Here is a 14,723-nt window from a genome sequence, read left to right as displayed (position 1 = left end):
TATAAATTTTATTAAATAAAATTTAATGTGTGCTTTATATTTCTCAGGAGAAGGGAGTATTTTCACAAGGATTGTGGAGGAATTCACAAAGTATAGTCTCTATACGATGAACGTTATCTTTTCTCAACGATCTACATACGATATCAATAGCGAAGTAAATGCGAAAGATCGATCTCTTTGAGATAGGCTTAAACACTAATCAATAATGATGACAATAATTATCTCTTATATTTTCGTGAGTGGTGCGAGCTCCTCTATTCATGTGAACCGATTATAGTCTTCGTTTCTTTTCTATTCACCGCCCCCCCCCTCCCCCAGAAATTCTCTCCCTTAACTCTTTCAGGGGCTGAGAAAATCAGCGTATTTTGTGCAGGATCTCCGAAAGAGAGAAGCAGTATTAGAGCGAAACTTAGGCACTGTAGTTCACAAATTAAACCACATCGCACCAACATAGAAACGCACAAATGTCGTGGCACCTAATACATTATACTGTGACTTATACATGAAGTACACAAGCTGCACCGTCGCCCCTCAAAGAATTAAGCCATTCACAATGGAAATCTTTGACGTTTAAACATCGTACCGTCTGTCGGAATAATTAGCTGAAAGGACAAATACGTACGAATCGCTTTTCGACGAAAATAAGCCTTTTTAAACGCAAAAGTCATCATTGACTTCCTCCGCGCTGCTCTTACGTACGTTTTAGCCACACAATCTGCATCATAGAGCCTCAAACTTCCGCTTACGTTCGTGAAAGCTTTTCGAGTATATGCCATTCATTCAGAGTACTCGGCGAGTATGAAACAAAATACTCTCTATACACTATCGCTCGTGTTGGCTTCAAACACGGGTCTCCTTCCTCATTGACTCCTCGTATAACGTTGTTCTTTAAATGTGCGCCTCTCCGTGTGCCAACTGCTCGCGATGAAGATACGACAAAGGTACACGATGTCGTCGGCGTGTTCATTCAAAGTGAACGAATATTCAAAAAGTGTGTCGATAAAGGGATTCGTAAAATTTCAAAAACAATTTTGTACTCTGCGGCACGCAACGGGAAACGACGATGGAGATCTTGCGTTTGCAAATGTCCCTTTTGAAGAGACGGATCTCTCGTTAATTGCGCGCTCTTGAATGCGAGGAAGCACTCGCGATTTGAATGAAGCGTTTCGAGAACAAGAGGATCTTTCGCGAGACTGAAACGTCGTTCGATTTGCTTTCGTTAAGCAAATAACGCCGCGAAATTATACCCTGTTCTTCGTCGAGCCTCTTTTGAAATTTCTGCAGTTAAACTTCGACCGCGCAAAATGCAACCACGACGATTTCGCTCGTTTTACTTGCGATGATTATGTCACACGTCGTGTGCATTGATGAACAAATTTAAGAGCTCCGCTCACACTATCTTTTACGATCGTGAAATTATTTCAATAAAATACGAAAAGGCGAAGCCGTTTGCTTCGACGGTCAGCTAATTTGATACGAATGAATTCTGATACCAAATTAATTAACGCCTCGTAAGATATACGTATATCGGAGAGCGTAAATCAAACACGATAAACTTAGAGGCTAATCTCATCCGCTAAATATCGATGACTTATAAAAATATTTAAGTATTTACTTAAAGATACGTTAACGTACGAATAGAAGGAGATTCGCCGCCAACGCCGACTCAAGTTTTCACAAAAGTATATCACAGCGATCCGACATATCCGCAATGAATGAAATAAGAAAAAATTCGGGAAATATATCGAACAATTTAAATCCCCGCGAGTGAACCGAATTGTCTACAATGCTCTTGATAATGCACAATGGGGCGAGGGTACATATACGGTACATATAACGTTATACATATAAAAGTAGAAAATTTGGTGGCAGTATATAGAGATCGTGTAAGGTGAGAAACGCGGTGAAGGGAAATGCGTATGCGCTAACATTTTTGTTGTTTTGTGCTTCGTTTTACGCCGAGATTGGCAAAAGCCTGTCTGATTGACAAGATATTTGTCAATCATTCAGATGTCATTAATCCGTCCTTCTCCCTGTTGTCTCTATTGATCAATGCTAACAACGTAAAAAGAACAAAAGAAAAGAAGAAATACAACATACACAAAATAGGAGACAAAAAAACAGTTTTGCGATTCGGCACGATCATATTTAGCTCCACTTTACGCGTAAGCTCCTCTTCGAGGATGTTAGATCGACCTTGATTGTATCACTGAAGTGCCTCTTCAGATGTCGATAAACGGTTTCTCAACGAGATATATCTTCAACTTCCAACTTGAATTCTTCGAACTGTTTAACAATTATCAACGATTTGGATATCATCCGAAGATTTCTTCGTACAACAAGCGTGTCAGACACGTTGTATATGTTCGTTTATTCCGGCTGATCCGTCATTTTGCAATTTTTCCGTCCGTCGACCTTTCCAATCGATCTTCCACTCTTTCTCTCCCCCCCCTCTCTCTCTCTCTCTTTTTCTCTCCTCAAAAAAACCTTTTTTTTCGAGACCTGAAATCGATGTATGTGATCGAGGTCGTCGAGCATCCTGACCTGCTTGTGCTCGCTCTTTCGTTCCAACCGACGATCACTCCGGACGATTGACTATGACGGGACTCCCCGCTCGTCTACTCCAGACGTGCCTTGTAGCTAGTCTTCCAGATTTCGGCCAGCGTCACGGCACTGTGGAACCTGTGGAAGATGCATAGTGGCAAGGTGACCCTCTGCACAATAGCCCAAGCGAGGAATCCGTAGAAATCAAGCTGCACCGGATTGGCGATAACCTTCTGGGTCTCGAAAGTGTAGATCACCCACATAGTCACGTTGCAAATCAGCAGGAAAGTAACCACCTGTCTGCCGGGCTTGCTGCGATCGTGTTCTGGTAGGTGAACTCGCCTGCGCGACACATCGGCGATGAAGAGCATCTGAAGGACCACCTGGGCGACCGATAGCAATCCCGTCACCATCACCAACAGATTCGGCTCGTGCGTGAAGGCCGCCAAGGAACCAGCGATCACACTAAAGACGGCGTAGACGAAGAGACCAAAAGCGGAGACGCGCAGGAGGATGTCATTGAGGTCGCTTTGTTCCTCGGCCTTGAACTTGAGGCTCTGCACGCGAATGAAGCCGATAATTATGGCGATGATAGATAACGCCATTAAGACGCAGTGAGACACATCAGCGAGATAAATCGCGAGCAATCCGAACTCCGGGTGATGGATCAGCACGAAGAACAGTATCAGGCATATCAGGGAACCAACCAGAAGAAGCAGACCGAAGAAGAGACCTTTGCTTGCTCCAACGCAGTCGACTCTAGTGTGACCTGATAATATCTTTTATGACAACTCGATTCTCGAACAAATAGAAAATTATGTTCTTATTTCTAGCAAGGTACAGAAAAATTTGACCTGATATATTCGAATTAAAAAAGATTATGATATGGAAAGAAAACTACCTGCATGAGCAAGAGCGACAGCTCTTCGCGATAGCATAGCCTCCAAACGACGTTCAAGATCAGCCTCTGCTAGATGAGGCCAACGCGGATGTCGGCCGATATGCTTCCACATGACGTAGATCACTGCTGCTCCAATTAAACTGTACTCGATTATAAATGGAAATAGGTATGGCGCCGCGTCCTGGACGATGGTTCCCATGATATTGACGCGTCCGCACGAATTGGACACCGTGCCATCCTCCGTTAGGGCTTCCGCGTAGATACCTAAATTCGGACTCCAGTAATCACTGCTATTTGTCAAATTGCTCACGTCAAAGATCTGCGGTACCTGAAAAAGAGAGGAAGAAAGATTTTAATCTCACCGCTCGCTGCCTCAGTAATATTGGTTGTGTTCAAATCAATCGAAGCAGCTGGCCTACTCGTCGAGCGGTTGAATGTGATTGATTGGATCCATAAGTAATAATCAATTATGTTCAATCGCTGGATGAACAGGCTAGCTACTTTGTCAACTTGAACTCGCCCATTTATTCATAGTGATGTAATAAAATATAGTTCATACTTGGTTGTCTATGTCACTCTGTGGCGCGGTGTTCAGTAGTTCTATCATCTGCGACCATAACGTGGTAGTGGACGGCGTGGTAGTTGTAGTAGTACTGGTGCTCGTTGTAGTCGGGATAGTGGTGATCCTCTCGGTGGTAGTGGTAGTGGTGGTGGTGCTGGTGGTCGATGGTGTGAACGTGGTCAAGAGAGTGGATAAAGTTGTCGCCGTGGTGGTCGTCAGATTAGGCAACGCGAAGGTAGTGGTCGACGGCGTTGTTGACGGGGTCGTCCAAGTGGTGGTCGAGGTGGATGTTGGAGACGGCGAAGTGAACGCATCCGCGATTGATCTAGCTGTCGTTGTCATTACGCGACCGAGAGCAGTGCCGACTGTCACAACCGTGCTGGTGACGGTCGGCGCGACGGTCGTTGACCTCGTAAGAGGAGCCTCTCGCAATTGCGCCATGTCGCGCGGCTCGGTTCCCAATATGGCCCCTGCGTTTCGCATCGAGTGCAGTTTAATGCTCTCTGCAAATGTCAACACATCAGCGTACAATCGCCAGTACTTGAACTTGGCGCACCACTGCTTCGACAGTTTAAAACGACGGTACTGATTAACTTTGTAAATGTAGATCGCTTACCGAGAATCCCCGCCTGAAACTGGCCTAGTTTTTTGTGATACTGAGTGATCTCCTTGAGACTTTCCAGAACCAGTGTGCGTATCCATACGCAAAGATTTGTCGCGACCACGTGCATCAGACCAAAGCGGGCGATGACTTTAAAGCGATGAATATTCAACTGCGAAGAGAATATCGTAATATGCATTTCTTAAGTTCTCTCGTCTTTATCAGTTTGTTTTACAATTTCAAATACGTACTCGAGAGTTCATGAAGATAAAGTACATCTGCATAAAGGTGAAGATCATTTGCAACACCGGATTAATGCCTTGTAGAATTTGATAACAGGGTGATGTAGGTGGCACCTCGAAGAACGCACCGAATTCCAAACCGTTGTATACCATAGTACCAAGTCCAAACGCTAATAAATTACATTTAATCAATTTATTGATATTATTTGCATCAATTATTTAATTGCAAGAATTGTTATAAAAACAATTGTTCAATATCACCGAAAATTGTGGACTTACCTATTGCACCAATTCTGAGGAAGAAGCTTCCATGGCTATGATCATTTTGCGAAGTCTTTCGTTTTCGCAAGACTCGCGTAGCAACGCCAGCTTCAACATCGGTTGTATCCTAAAAAAATGATGCCAATAAAATAAAATATATCAGTTCAAACACATTGTCTCGGAAATTTAATTGATTTTACATTAGAAAATTTACGGATTAAAGAATTAAATCATAAAAATAATTAAATATAAATTTTTATTGAAATTAGTTACGATTTAAAAAACTGAATTATATTTTTTGTCAGACTTAAAAAAAATGAGGCAAAGATATTTGAAATAAAAAGCAGTTATTAAACATACATGTTGAGAGTATCTGCGTAACTTATTGTTAGATCACGCTAATTGAAATACATTTCGCGGATAACGTGCGTTGTAACCGTAAAAAACTGGCTCAAAATTAGTAACCTGTTGTAACATAATTTTCCATATAATTTGTACAGAGCCCTTTAATGACGTATAAAATATTGACTACATAATTGAAAATGTGTTAATTAGCAATGTAATATATATAAGACCGTATATGTGTATGTGTGTGTGTGTGAGATAATAAAAACTATAAAAATCAAAGCCTGAAATGGTCTAGCTGGACCTTAATGCTTGTATGATTCTTGTGTGAATTTATACGGCGCGCGTTTCTAGGGACTACATACGTAGTATATAAATTCACATAAGAATTATACAAGTATTAAGATCCAGCTAGACCGTTTAAGGCTTTGATTTCTATAGTTTGTGTTAATTAGCTGTATGTATTTTTCTATATAATATGTTTTTATATTAAATTTAATTCTTTGTGAAAGATTAGAGATTCCTTGTGAAAAGCTACTATTTTTAAAGAACCTGAGTAGTCGCTTCTTTTTTCTTTTTATCCTGCTTCTGATCCTTTTCTTTCTTATCTTTTTTCTTATTCTTGTCCTTAGGTTCCTTAGGGGCCCAGCCAGTTTTGGGTGGTCTTGGAGGCGGTGGTGGCGTATCGCTTCCTCTCGCGCAACAAGCGCTTTCTTGAAGGAGGAAGCAGAAGACGTACAACAGGAACAGGATACTCATGCCGTAAAGGTATGTGAAGAATCCCTCGTAATAGTACAACGGCAGTTTGTGCGTCACTACTTCGCTTATCACGTAAGCAATGCACACGACTACGAGTAGCTTTGAATAGATGAAGCTCATGATGATGAAGAGCGACGTTCTGAAATCAGAAACGATATGAGCGTAATAATACGAAATATGACACCTGACAGATGATAGTCAATCTATATTGCAAGAATCAGTTACATCGACAGATAAAAACTTGATCAGATTATTTTGTCGTATCAAACATGTCATGTCCGAATAATGGTCTTACCCTTTTCTTTTAATAATTTGCACTCTGCTACCCCGTCGTGGCAGGGTGTCCTTTCTGCTTGCGTTTTTATCGACGAAAGGCACAACTTCGACTTCCATGATGACTTTTATTAAAAATTCTGAGATAATTTTTAAAATTAAAAATTCTCTTTTAAATAAACGTTTATGCAGTTGCTCGCATAAAATCTTTTAGTATTGCACAATCATTGTTTAGATAAATGTTTTGCATTAATTAGTATTGTTTTTAACTAATTATTTGTTATTAATTTAATTGTTATTAGCCATTTATTATCGCTGTTTTACACACCACTTGCATCGTGCCCTACTTTGATAAATAACGAACGCCGATTGTTGTGCTCGTTGATCGTGCAAGTCGATTCGCACGAATGTCCTATTTCTGTTTTCGCCTTTCAATCATAATGACATTCGGGCTCATTGAATTTTCATTGTTTTTACCAAATATAACCACCGTGTCCCGGATATTCTATTCAACCTATACGCGTATTATAGCTTATTTTTTTATAATCAGAAAGGTAATAACATAATTGTCAATTGAGCAATCGAACAACCGAGCAATCAGTTAACTATTATGACTATTTATTTATCTATCAGCAATCAAACTTTTTTTAAATTACACAATCTATACCTGATAAATAATACACTGGCACACAAGCTTATTCGGCAATACACCGTTCATTAATCGAAAATAATACAATTAAATTGACATTTGTGGAACACAGAATCTGAACACTCGGTGGTATTTTAGAAATTAGTATAATAGTTTTGTTAACTTCGGTCAAGCACTGTTTGATCTTGGTACGAACTTGATTCGAGTGACACGATTAATTGAAACGCAGCGAAGTGGTCGATCTTCAATAACAGTTGACCTGGTGCATTCGCTTTTAATCGACGAGCATGACTGCCGCTCGAACATCTCGTACGTACTTATCCGCGCTTCTCATCCTCGTTACGCTCTTTTTCTCACTCAAAGGTTAGGCGGCGCAATCGATAGTCTATATATAATGCCGGTTGCAAACTCGGTGCGATCTCACCGGGAATCAATCGCGCGGGAAATGAGGCTTTTCCACGGGAAAACGGGGCCGCGCAGCGCGCACGCAGGAGGGGCCGCATCGCTCCGCTTTGCCTCGCTCCGCTCCGCTCCACTCCGCTCCACTCCGCTCCGCGCAATGCAATGACGCCCGCGCGCCGACATGTATGTATACGATGCGTCTACGTCGAGAAGGGCTTAACCGCCCTTTGTCACCGTGGCATTTCATGGGTTGGGGTGTAGACTTTATTGTGTCCCACACGAGCATGTACACTCGCGTCAGGAATTTTTTTTCTCCCCGGATGCACGTTAGAGCAGAGGCGGTGATATTTTCCGTCTTACGAGAGCGTGAATCGCAGTTTTTATTTAAAGCAGTCGCTTCTGTCATAATTTATTACATAAAGGGTAACAAGGAGTCACGGAGGGGAGGACATTCATGTGATCACTTGCTTCTAGCGACCGAGTTAGAGACTTTATTCAGCGAAAATATAGCTCGTTGCTTTTTATTTTTTAACACTGCGTATTTTTATAATTAAATTCTAATAAGAGAATCTCGCGGAGCGTCAAATTCTCATTTTAACCCTTGGCTACAGCAATGGATCATTTGAGTCCACAGTGAAAATTTTTGGACAATTGTACAGTCTATACGATTGGTAATATGAGTTTCTAAATTGTAGATAAAAAAATCGCTATAAAGCGGAGGTTTATTTGCACTCTGTACTTCAAACAGAACGCTTTAGAGAATTTGTGTAATTTTCATAGCTATAATTGAAGGTTAATGAAACTTTGCAATACAACACATATTGATTACATAAATAGAATTTAAAAAATATTTTTTGGTAGCGAAAAAAGGTTTTAAAGGTTGAAAGATTATTTTACCTTTGAAGGTAAAATAATCTTTAGTTTTTTTTTGTTATATTTAAAAAATTATTCAATATAAATGTTTTATGCAAAAGTTTATAAAGAATAATTTTACCCTTTAAATTTATTTTTCCACATCATCTGATATTTTCTAAATTCATCTATTAATCTATATGTATATAAAATTTTATTAACTTTTCAGCCTAAGTTTTTCACGGTTTTAGGCTTTCAAAAAATGTGAAAAAATTCAATATTTCTTTTCAACATCTATGTTACATTACTGAATAAATATTATAATATAAGATATTTGAGAAAAAGAATCTGAACTTTATTTTGGAGAAAAATTTGAGAAATTTCGCTTGTGCCAAAAAAGACTCAGATTTCAGACGGAAGATTAAAATTAGAATCAAACATTTCGCGAGTTTTTTCCTTGTAAATTAAAATTCTTTAAACAATTCGATTAAAAGAAAATTTATCACAAATCGATCAAAGCGTCTAAGTAACTATTTAATTATTGTATGTCTAGTTTATGTCATTTATTTGTTATGTCAACGTTTTAGTCGAGTAAGCGTGTTAATTACAGTGCGCGAATTTAGTTCCTCGATATTAATTAGATGAGGAATCGTGTAACTAACCATTCCTAATTGGATTGATCAGGCAGACTTCGCGGCTATTGTTCGCCACAACTAGGCTGGTAGATAGAATGCCTCAATGACAATAGGTGAGTTTCTCGTCTTGGATACCATTCCATATCAAGGTCTATTCACTTCATTAGCGAACTCTTGATATTGAATCATCGAATACGTCATTTCCACAAGTTTGAAAAAATATTACATTGGGATGGCCGTATTTTCTTAATATTGAAACAAAACGAGAAAGATTATATCGATTCTTTGAATCTCGCATCTTGGGTCTTGTGACTACAGATTTTATGCAATTGAGAACAAGTTAGCTAATTACGCTCTCTCTAAAACTAAAAATGGCAGTAACATTGAAGAAAAGTGTCTCGCAATCTTGTTTGCTTTACGAGAAAGAAGCAGTGTCGCAGCCAGCCTTTTTCCAGTTGCGAACAAGGAGCGAACGAGAAAATGGAAACAGCGCGAACGTGGAACGGTCCAGACTGACTGGTCGATATCTCGAAGTACCTACTTTCGGCGCCGGTGCTCCTCCCTGTTTCCTCGCCCTCTTATGGGCTTAACCTCACCTCACCTCAATCCCTTTCAAGGCTCTATCCTTTCTCAAATCCTTTCAAGCATTTCACGGCATTACTTTCCGAGAATCACACCGTTCGAGTATTGGGCGTGTTAGAAATCGCAATGTAAGTCAAGAATCAATTACGCCGCATATTGTGTAATAGTATAAAATTATGGGTTGAGAATTACATAAGCGTTAGATAAATTATATAGAAAACCGGTATATTCATCTCTAATCGATAAATTCTTGTATCTGTCCCACAAAAGACCGTGTCTCTTCAAACATCTATTTCCGGCCTATTTACTTTGCCTGTCAACACGAGAGAAGCCAACTATAATAATTTTATGATTGGCGATATAATCGAGTTTCCATCGATTCTCTTTGATTACTATAGGGGCTCTTCTACCGATTGATTTCTTTTTGCACCGAGAGAGCGATAGAATTTTTAATAATTGTAATAATTTAAATAAATTTCTTAGCTTGCGCGAATCAATCATATTTTAAATTACATATTCCATTATATATACACAGAAACCGTTCAACACCTTCGCATTACCATGAACTTTGTAAAATCACTACTGCACAATTTCGCGGCACTACAATGTCAAAACACAATTTTGCAAAACTGTTACAGATCACTGTATCTCGATATAAATCGCGTCTGTATTTCACAACACAAATGGAAATTTCAATTTCCGTGTTAATTAAATTTAGGATGAATTGCGCTCGCGTGAGATTTGTGGCGGCACTGTTTTGTGGCGGGCGCAACGCGTAGACTGCCGGTGGCATCGGCTTGAGACCACGTTAATGCAATTGCGACTGCGGCTGTGTAATCCGAGATCCACCTATTGCATCGTCGCGAAATGCATATTACACTTGTCGTCAAATCAATATTAGTCAATTGAAAAGTAGCGCGCGAACTGTCCGATTTATCCGCGGCTCTATATAGTTTTTGTGTCACGTCTCTCTCTCTGTGAAACCTATTACCCATACATATGCATGTACACACACAAACACATATAGATGCAGATACAGACACATTTAAAACAGTACATAGAAAGAACAGTTTCACTGAAGCATCTAAAAGTTTAGCTGGATACAGATCCAAAAGTAATTTTATTGGACTATCAAAATAATTATGTAGGACATTCACACAGATTGGTTACAAGAATATCGAAACTTTTTCCAGCATTGCTTATCATGCTTGAGTTTCTCACATAATTAATTTGACAGATTAACCAAATTATTTGCAAATTTGTACCCCTACCTATAAATTTTTAAATACTTCAGTAAAATCGTTCTTTTCATATATGTACATACGAAAAAACATAATGCAAGAAAATAATAAAGAATGCAATGCATTTTAGATAAAACGATTTAGTAATTACATTTTTATAATTTATAGGATTTAAATCGTAACAATAGAATTTTTTCTTTTAATTGAATATTTTAATCAATATTTTTCAGAAGAATAATTGACATTTATTAGCTACATTATGCACGCCGTACATAGATAGACGAGCGATGCATACCCAGCTGCATACGGGTTAATGAACTATGTCGTAAATAGAAATGCAAACCAAACTAGACTCTCTCGTTTCCATTTCGGGACCTCTGTTACTATACCTATTTTCTAGCAAGCCGGATGTCTTTACAAAAATAACATGACCAACACTTTTTATCCTTCTATGACTAATAAGATTAATTGAAGCAAATTTAATATAAGTTATTTGAATATACAAAAAGAATAAAAATTTTATTGTAATGCAATTGCCTCGAAAGATTACTTTCATGAATTTTAACGTATAAAATGTATGTGCTTACCGTACATACTTTATTTAAAGTATATTTACAATATTAAAATACCGTGCCATTCTGCGTAGACGATCAATCAATTTTCTTTATCGTGCATATTTTTATAGTTGATATTTATATCCTTCATTTCACTCTCTATTCTTATTTTATTCGCGTAGCATCACGTTCATTTTGTGGATATTTAATAGCTTGTTGTCTTTCACGTTTCGGAAACCAACGTTTTTGTACAGACGGGAATATATTGATATTTCTCTATTCGTAAAGCTATGAAGCTTTCATACGCACATAAGTAGCCGGAAATTAATATCGCATCACGAAATAGCTTGTTTTTGAAAATTGTAGATAAGTATCATGTTTAAGCATCCGCGTAAGAAACGACAGAAAATGTATTAATTTCTTTGCAAACATTAATTGCAATAATTATATAATGATAAAAAAATTATGTGTTTATTAATTAGAAATTACGCGGAAAGAACGATTTTGTTGAAGAACTTAAAATTTCGCTGCATATAGATCTAATAATAATTTTATTGGGCATCAAAATAATTGCATTAAAATTAAAAATTAAAAAGTGATAAGTAATGTTGCAAAAAATTTTGATATTAAAATTTTGATTCTAGTAATCAGAGTTTGAGTTTCTAACAAGATTTATTTGATAGTCCAACAAAATTATTTTTAAACCTGTCGAGTAAAATTGCAAATCTTTCAGCAAAATTGTTCTTTTCATATAGTAATTCTTAAGTGTTAACATGTCGCTGTAAGGCGCAAAACAAAAATTTGGGTCTATGTTAGTTTTGAATAAATTGGCTTTTATTATGCTTTGGTTGATTAGAATCAGTGTTGTACGTACTATAAGTCACGCCAGACTGTAAGATTATAAATTCACAAGCACGTAATTAACATGTCGTTAAATAATTATGCTTCATTAGCATGCGCACAGCGACCGGACTAAATGACGTTTATACTTGACCTAGATTTCATTCTTGCATAGAAAAACATCCAGAGTTCTCAATAATGCTCCAGAAAAATTATCAGGATCAAAATTAGCGAACTGTAATGAATGATAAGAATAATTGCACCCATTCTTTCTGAAACAATTTTACTCAAAAAGAAAGAATATTGCTTCATTCAACATATTGGTATGAACGAAAAATATATATTTTTTACACTAGAGGGAAGCGCTTTGCAATAATATCTTCTTTGCGCAAAATTATCTCGAAAGAAACGGATTATGCAAAAACTGTTTCATCTACTATAGGTACTTATTAACGCTACATTTGCAACTTCGAAACAAATCAGCGGCCATTCTTAAGGATGTATTACACGTATTTTTTAATGAGATAAAAAAGTTATGAAAACATTATTTTTCTATATTATATTTAAACGTAGTACAAAAAATCTGGTAACGATTTAGAACATGAATAAAAAATTATTTCAAGAAAAAAATAGATGTTTTTAAAAAAATAATTTTAAAAAAATGAAGAAATTTTCATTGAAGCTATAAATTGTATTTTTAAATATAAATAATAAACTGTTTCATATGATATTCATTTTTATACAGAAAATATAAATTTTCTGCAGAAACTATACACCTGATACATCCTTAAATAAAAAATCGTTTTATTCGCTCGTCTCAGCTACAGCGTGCGCCTTACTTTTTCGCCGGAGTAGATCGCACATTCTTCAGCTCCATTTCTTTGTTCGCGGCGTTGTTCTTCTCGGCGTTGTCCTGTGCATTCGGCGGCGAGTTTTGCGGATTGAGGGGCCTGGTGACCGGAAGTGTCGCCGTGTTGTCGCCTCCGGAGGCCGCCTCTACCTCTACGGTAGCGACCTTACAGTCGCCACCGCCCACCATCGTGGATTTCGTCTTGTCTCACGAGCTCCTGACGATCGTCAAAAGGTACTCAACGATCTTGTAACAAATCGATCTAATACCCCCTAGCGCGAGCTCAAGTGCCCCCTACGTGGTGGTCGTGTTTCGGAGCGCTGGTACCTACTGTGCGGCCATTTTGGTGCACGCCTCGGTATTAATCGAGTTCAATTAAACCGTTGTATTAACTAATTGACTATCGCAAATTATCTTTACAATCTCGAATAATCCAAGTTAACTAAATCTCTCGAAATCTCCTCTTTCTCAGAAGCGCCTGCGCTTTGGTTCTTTGTCTCATTAAGGCTCTCTTCGCTGAAGCGCAGAAATGGAGCACACCCTTTCTGATGAGACATTAGAGTACTGCGTAATATATTGCGTATGATATACGTGTATGTGTGAAATATAACATAAGATGTATATATAAAATATATTTGATATTTCTATATTTTATGTTCATTTATGACAATAAAATCTTGAAGATATGTCGTTCAATTCTTCTCCATTCTACGAAAGCGGGAAGGAGGGAAAAGGCTCTGTAGCGTTACAGTTGGTGAATCGTTGGCAGAATCGCCTATGCAGAATTGAATTGCGGAAGAACAGGAAGATGAGGCTTACGTTCAAATGGGAAAGAATGTGTAAGCAATACCAAGAGGCAGTTGAATGGCAGAGAGAGATAGAGCAAAAACGAGAGAGAGAGAGAGAGAGAGAGAGAGAGAGAGAGAGATTGCCAAGACCTAATACGTAGGTCTCTGATCCCGCGTACTTGGTTGAACGAGCTAATGAAAATTCCGTGCACACACGAGCGCGGCTGAATCTCCCAGGGTCCTAGTGCACTGTACGCTCCGCTGACCGACAACGACCACCACTTTGAGCGTCGCGACGCACCCGCGACGACAGATGACGGGAGAGACTCACCTGCCAGAGGCGGTTGGCTGAAGGCTCTCGCGGTGACTGCGCCCCGGCTTCGGAAAAGGGTGTGAAGCGTGGACGCGGAGAAGGGACGGAGGGCGGATTGGAATCCCCGGAGAGAGAAAGAGGGAGACAAGAGATAGACGGACGGATGCGGCAACGGCGGCGCCAACAGAGGGTGGACCTGTTTCAAGGGAGACAACGAGGCCCGGGCTCCTCTACTCGCGCGCGCCGAGCCGAGCGAGATGAACGGAGGCAAGAGACGAGGGCTAATTCGAGAGTGGTCGTCGAGGAACGAACGGGACCGCGCTGCAATCAGTCGGGCTGTGTTATCGGAGCGCTACGAGAATGGGGGTAGAATCACGATCGCCGCCCCCAGCATCCCGGAGACTGAGGCTGGCCGGGAGGTCTCTTCCCGGGCAACGGCAGCTTCTCGCACAAGCGCAATGCGAACGCGAGAACTTTTGGTCTATATAGAGTCGCGGGGGTGCTCTTCTCTCTCTCTCTCTCTCTCTCT

At 39.2% G+C, this 14,723-nt stretch overlaps 1 protein-coding gene across 2 annotated transcripts in view; it reads right to left on the bottom strand.

Annotated features, from left to right (window-relative positions):
- Nucleotides 1-692: 692 nt before the first annotated feature.
- OtopLa (proton channel otopetrin-like a) overlaps nt 693-14,723 on the bottom strand; it is a 19,216-nt gene continuing 5,185 nt past the window's right edge. Inside the window, exons 1-9 of one of the 2 annotated variants that reach the window (XM_018513648.1) lie at nt 14,213-14,579; nt 13,083-13,310; nt 6,009-6,354; nt 5,130-5,238; nt 4,860-5,020; nt 4,624-4,780; nt 4,005-4,510; nt 3,446-3,773; nt 693-3,313 (exon numbers count right to left, since the gene is read on the bottom strand). In XM_018513648.1, coding sequence (XP_018369150.1) covers nt 2,619-3,313; nt 3,446-3,773; nt 4,005-4,510; nt 4,624-4,780; nt 4,860-5,020; nt 5,130-5,238; nt 6,009-6,354; nt 13,083-13,282 — 2,502 coding nt within the window. In that variant the 5' untranslated portion in view covers nt 13,283-13,310; nt 14,213-14,579 and the 3' untranslated portion in view covers nt 693-2,618. Of the gene's footprint in view, nt 3,314-3,445; nt 3,774-4,004; nt 4,511-4,623; nt 4,781-4,859; nt 5,021-5,129; nt 5,239-6,008; nt 6,355-13,082; nt 13,311-14,212; nt 14,580-14,723 lie in introns of those variants that run through there. The other variant, XM_018513649.1, reaches the window with a different exon arrangement.

The sequence above is a fragment of the Trachymyrmex cornetzi genome, unplaced genomic scaffold, assembly GCF_001594075.2.
Source record: "Trachymyrmex cornetzi isolate Tcor2-1 unplaced genomic scaffold, Tcor1.1 scaffold47, whole genome shotgun sequence".
NCBI lineage: Eukaryota > Metazoa > Arthropoda > Insecta > Hymenoptera > Formicidae > Trachymyrmex > Trachymyrmex cornetzi.
The sequence above is the reverse complement of the archived record's forward strand: the minus strand, read 5'-3'. Positions and strand labels throughout refer to the sequence as shown.